General features: G+C 36.2%; 1 protein-coding gene across 1 annotated transcript; it reads right to left on the bottom strand.

Annotated features, from left to right (window-relative positions):
* Positions 1–3,429: 3,429 nt before the first annotated feature.
* LOC117294273 (sarcoplasmic reticulum histidine-rich calcium-binding protein-like) lies at positions 3,430–4,092 on the bottom strand. The gene has a single exon (XM_033776635.1). It carries the CDS (start codon positions 4,090–4,092, stop codon positions 3,430–3,432), a length of 663 nt encoding a protein of 220 aa, XP_033632526.1.
* Between the last annotated feature and the right edge of the window lie 2,260 nt (positions 4,093–6,352).

The raw sequence follows: 6,352 nt of genomic DNA, 5'->3' as shown, positions 1-6,352 counted from the left end.
ATACATGATCCTCAATGGCAACGCCATTACTATGCGTATAACCCTTGTTCTGTGTATACGTGTACATGTGCATGTAGTTTCATATAAAAGCAAATAAAAATGTCTCATGATAGTGATACGACCCTCATTGTTTTGACAGTAAAAATGCACCTTTTAAATCGGTTTAAAACGTAATATAAAACTCACCAGATAATCTGACGGTCTATGATAAAATACTGACAAGGTTGAAGATGAAGAACACGGGGAAAAAACAGATTCTTGGCTTGATAATAGCCCGAGTCCAAAACACATCTCACTGCCTTGTTTCCGAAGAGAAAAGAGAACTTGACTGTGGGCCAAACCGTATCACTTCCGGCGTAATTGTTACGCTGACCACAACACTTAATTTATTTTACATTCACACCTCCAAGAATCATACATTTGTGGTTAGATTAAGTTCCATTATTCACAGTCTGAATATGGAACACCTTTTCAATACAATATCTTGATAAAAGTAGTTATTTCAATAAAACGTTGCACTATTTTAGTGTTGCGAAAAGAAACTTCTTTATGACGGTAAATAGGTATCAAGAGGCCCAGCCCGCGAAAATGATGACTTAGCGGGAAACACCGCCCTCTACTGACCTTAAATAAAGTTGCAAATAATAATGGGTCCATTTCCCCACACCAATAATTGAAAAAGAGCTTAATGAATATTAATAGGCCTACTTAGTGTTATTATAATAAGCCAGATATTATTATAATAAGCCAGATAATTTGAGGGAGAACAACTATAGCAAAGATTTCACCTGATTTGTTTTCAATAAACCGCAGGTTCCAGATTTCCTAGGATTTGACGCAAGTACGTAAATGGGTCATTCCATGTCAGACCAACGCACTTTTTTACCTCATGTCTTCCGACTTTGAAAAAAATTGCTGTGCTTGTAGGTCCTAATGAGCAATGAATGCACACCAATTTTCAGCCCGATCGGACTTTCCTGGTGGTCAGGGCAGAAACCACTAAAATCTTACAGGATTTAATTTGGGTTGTGGGTGGAGGGGGTGGGGGGAGGCAATTTTTCCGAAACAAAATTCTTTCCAAGATGGTAAACAAAAAATGTCAGTAGTATGAGAGGCGTATATGACCTCCTTTTTGAGAGGAGGGTCATGACCCTCAGTCATGAGGGTCTTCGATCCACTCTAGCAGACTTTGGACTGGGTTTCTCGATTGCTGTGTAAGGGGTGTACTCGTCTAGAAAATTCTTTTGTTTTATATTAGTAAAGAAAAGAAAGAAGAAAAAAAAGAAGCTTTTATTTTTTATTTATTTATTTATTTATTTATTTATTTATTTGTTTGTTTGTTTGTTTGTTTATTTGGTTTTGTTTGTTTGTTCTTGATTTGTTTTTAATTTGTATCAACTGGCATGGTTAGTTTAAGGAAATTAAAGAGACATTGTTCGATGCAAACAACCGTCGTTAGAAACACACCCCTTCAAGAGTGTACGAGGCCGGTAATTTTGATGTCGTCTACCAAGTTTTGATCGTGTCTGAACCTGCTCTAAATGTTCGTTTGTTGTTGTTGTTGTTTTTGTTGTTACATAATTGAATCACCTAACAATGGTTACAAGAAAAACAGGAAGAACATGGGTCATTTCTCGATGCAAATAACTCGTTTATCGAATCACCCCTCGGTCAAGATTAACGTGTCCGCTAGTTCTTTTGGTCGTTTGAACTTGCTCTCAGTTGCCCGACCGACAACCGAGCGGAAGGCCCAATTAAACGGACGTGGCGTATACATTTCTGTATTGCGGTGCACTAATTGATTCCTTTGTTCAAAAATAAAACGGCTCTGTTGGAATGCCACCACGAACCATTATTTGAATATAACGTCTAATAATTTTTTTTTTCTTTTTTTTTTTTTCTTTTTACTCTTTGTATAATATCCATCCACAATTCGGCTATTTTGACAACCATGTTTGCATTTTTAATAAACCAATAATGGTAATAATAAAAAATAAAAAAAATAATAATAATACCCTTTTTTTTTTATTTTTTTTTTTTTAAAAGGTTTAAATACTGTGTACATTACAGTAATAGTATCATAATTGAATATAATTAAATACTTTATGGAAAATACGAAGAAAGGGTACCGATTTTACAAAAGCAATATAGCGTTGCAATCAAAGACCGACGATATATAAACAAGGTCGTGTTTTTTTTTTTTTTTTTTTTTTTTTTTTTTTTTTTTTTTTGTATTACACATACAATGATTTAAACTTTTGACGACAACACCGGTAATCTACACTACTTTTAATAAATAAGAGCCCCAAAGTGTGGGTACAACCGAGTTAGCCATCGGAAACCAAAAAAGATTAAATGTTTAGTTTGTTTGCATTTACACGCCACCCCCCCCCCCCCCCTTTCTTTTTTTTTCTTTTTTTTTTTGGTAGGCCTAAGCAGTTTGCAATACAACAGATAATTTTCTATGCGTACGTTTCTGTACGGACTTATAAACTTACGGTCCATATCCAGGATATGTTTCTGCAAACGATCATATTATTTCCACCGTTCTCTAAAAAGATTAAACGTTAAATAGAGTTATGGTGTCATAATAGAATCTAATAATTACTATCCTAATCTGTAATTGCCAGTGGCCTTCACTTCGTGTACAAACAAAAAGACCGGTGCATGGTTTACGTGAAAACCTCAATGACCCTTGATCACTGAGCCTTATCTGGTAGTTAAAAGATGACGTCACAACTGATTGGTCTACCAGCCAAACGTGTCAGTTCTTGTTCCCCATATACAGTGGAGCTATCTTTGTTTTCTATAACTCCAAGCCCACATCATGTACCACAATCATTCGGACACGGTATTATGTTTGTGTTTACCTTTGCAAAAACGGGCTGCAGAGAAAACGAGTATACACGGAAAAACAAGATATACGTTAACCAAAAACTTTATTCGGTATATAACACTCCATTAACAATAACATCTACTTAAAACCTCCACAATACTTAAAACAATTATAAATGACGAAGACCCCCCCCCCCATTATGACAAGAACTTTGAAATCTGTCAACTGAACTGCGTTCGCATGTGGGTGATTGATTGGACCCCAGCGACCCAGGCCTGCCTATTAAGGAGATAAGGTGGATGGGTTGAGATTGTTGGAAACTAGAGCAAAGACATAATTGTTTTCATGGTTTTGTTTTTTTTGTTTTATGTATATTTTATATATTAATTTATTTGTACTCATCTTATTATTGTTAATATTATTATTGTTATTTCTTTTATTTTTATGTGTGGCGAGTTCACTTATTAAAACCCTCATAGTGTTTACAGTTGATAGATTATTATGCTTTAACAAATTTCCGTTGATATTACTGTTCTGTATTATTACCAAATCAAACAATACAATCTTGGGGTGTACGATTGAAAAACCTTTCATCATTTCAACATAAGTTTAGCATTCTTTATCGAAAAATTCAGTATTTTCGTTGGACGTCTCCCGCTCTCTTCCTCTTCATTCTCATAAGCACTTTCGTCTGTTGATAGATCGCTATCGTCTTCTTGAAATTCCTCCTCCTCCCCCTCCTCCTCTTCATCTTCAAAATCGTCATCATCTGTTGATTCATCACTATCGTCTTCACATAATCCCTCCTCCTCCTCCTCCTCCTCCAATTCTTCGCTTTCATAAGTCTTATCATGTGCCGATTCACCACTATCGTCTTCAAGGAACTCCTCCTCCTCCTCATCTCCTTCATTTTCATGGCCATCATCATCATCTGTTAGTCCATCACTATCATCATCTTCACGGTAGTCCCCTTCCTCCATCACGTCTTCATTTTCAAAATCATCATCATCTGTCGATTCATCACTATCGTCTTCATGAAGCTCCTCCCACTCCACTTCCTCATCTTCAAAATCCTCCTCCCCTTCTGTGGACTCGCCACTATCACCTTCGAGGAGGTCCTCCTCCGCCTCCTCCTTATGATTTTGAAGATGTTTCTTCAAATTGTTTGAAGTGGAAAACACCTTATCACAAATGGGACAAGCTTTCGATTGGCTTCCGATACTGGGGTGCTTGTGTGTCTGTCGGTGTCGTTTCATATTGTCGCTACGCGAAAAGCTCTTCCCACAAATCGGACACGAAACCTTTACCTGTACGGGTCTAAGCAAAGTGTTTAGACGCTTCGACTCCATTTTTATATCAGTGAGACGATCCAAGACGAATGATTTGTGCTTCAAAGTGTACACCGACCACCAGAAAACTATAAATAAGTCGAACCTGTATGGGTCTTTCAAACCTAGATTAAAAGGTCAAGCTGATTCACTGTACAAGATGTCCACGATTGAAACAATCGTCAAACGAACTTGACAACGACCTGGGCCCCATGCTACCTTATAATCTTAAGTTGTTAGACCCATTGGAGGAGGAGGAGGAGGAGGAGGGATTATGTGAAGACGATAGTGATGAATCAACAGATGATGACGATTTTGAAGATGAAGAGGAGGAGGGGGAGGAGGAGGAATTTCAAGAAGACGATAGCGATCTATCAACAGACGAAAGTGCTTATGAGAATGAAGAGGAAGAGAGCGGGAGACGTCCAACGAAAATACTGAATTTTTCGATAAAGAATGCTAAACTTATGTTGAAATGATGAAAGGTTTTTCAATCCTACACCCCAAGATTGTATTGTTTGATTTGGTAATAATACAGAACAGTATTATCAACGGAAATTTGTTAAAGCATAATAATCTATCAACTGTAAACACTATGAGGGTTTTAGGAAGTGAACTCGCCACACATAAAAATAAAAGAAATAACAATAATAATATTAACAATAATAAGATGAGTACAAATAAATTAATATATAAAATATACACAAAACAAAAAAAACAAAACCATGAAAACAATTATGTCTTTGCTCTAGTTTCCAACAATCTCAACCCATCCACCTTATCTCCTTAATAGGCAGGCCTGGGTCGCTGGGGTCCAATCAATCACCCACATGCGAACGCAGTTCAGTTGACAGATTTCAAAGTTCTTGTCATAATGGGGGGGGGGTCTTCGTCATTTATAATTGTTTTAAGTATTGTGGAGGTTTTAAGTAGATGTTATTGTTAATGGAGTGTTATATACCGAATAAAGTTTTTGGTTAACGTATATCTTGTTTTTCCGTGTATACTCGTTTTCTCTGCAGCCCCTTTTTGCAAAGGTAAACACAAACATAATACCGTGTCCGAGTGATTGTGGTACATGATGTGGGCTTGGAGTTATAGAAAACAAAGATAGCTCCACTGTATATGGGGAACAAGAACTGACACGTTTGGCTGGTAGACCAATCAGTTGTGACGTCATCTTTTAACTACCAGATAAGGCTCAGTGATCAAGGGTCATTGAGGTTTTCACGTAAACCATGCACCGGTCTTTTTGTTTGTACACGAAGTGAAGGCCACTGGCAATTACAGATTAGGATAGTAATTATTAGATTCTATTATGACACCATAACTCTATTTAACGTTTAATCTTTTTAGAGAACGGTGGAAATAATATGATCGTTTGCAGAAACATATCCTGGATATGGACCGTAAGTTTATAAGTCCGTACAGAAACGTACGCATAGAAAATTATCTGTTGTATTGCAAACTGCTTAGGCCTACCAAAAAAAAAGAAAAAAAAAAGAAAGGGGGGGGGGTGGCGTGTAAATGCAAACAAACTAAACATTTAATCTTTTTTGGTTTCCGATGGCTAACTCGGTTGTACCCACACTTTGGGGCTCTTATTTATTAAAAGTAGTGTAGATTACCGGTGTTGTCGTCAAAAGTTTAAATCATTGTATGTGTAATACAAAAAAAAAAACAAACAAACAAAAAAAAAAAAACACGACCTTGTTTATATATCGTCGGTCTTTGATTGCAACGCTATATTGCTTTTGTAAAATCGGTACCCTTTCTTCGTATTTTCCATAAAGTATTTAATTATATTCAATTATGATACTATTACTGTAATGTACACAGTATTTAAACCTTTTAAAAAAAAAAAAAAAAAAAAAAGTGTATTATTATTATTTTTTTTATTTTTTATTAGGTGTTCGGCCAACAGCCGAACAACTATTGTTATTGTTCTGTTTTTTTTTTTTTTTTTTTTTTTTCCTCGCGTTCTTCTTTCCCTGCGAACCTTCTCCAGCAATTTGAAACAAAATGTAGCTTGTACAAACTTAAAACTTACTATGTACATCGGCAATAGTGAGTAGACGAAACCGCCACTTTTTGGGAATGATGACGTCATTGATGACGTCATGGCAAGGTTTTTAAAGTTGAAAAACGACATTTGCTTTTCGCTGTATCTCAACGAATATTAATGCTA

This window comes from Asterias rubens, chromosome 9 (assembly GCF_902459465.1).
Source record: "Asterias rubens chromosome 9, eAstRub1.3, whole genome shotgun sequence".
Taxonomy (NCBI): Eukaryota; Metazoa; Echinodermata; class Asteroidea; order Forcipulatida; family Asteriidae; genus Asterias; species Asterias rubens.
Note: the sequence above shows the minus strand (reverse complement) of the source record. Positions and strands in the feature narration are given on the sequence as shown.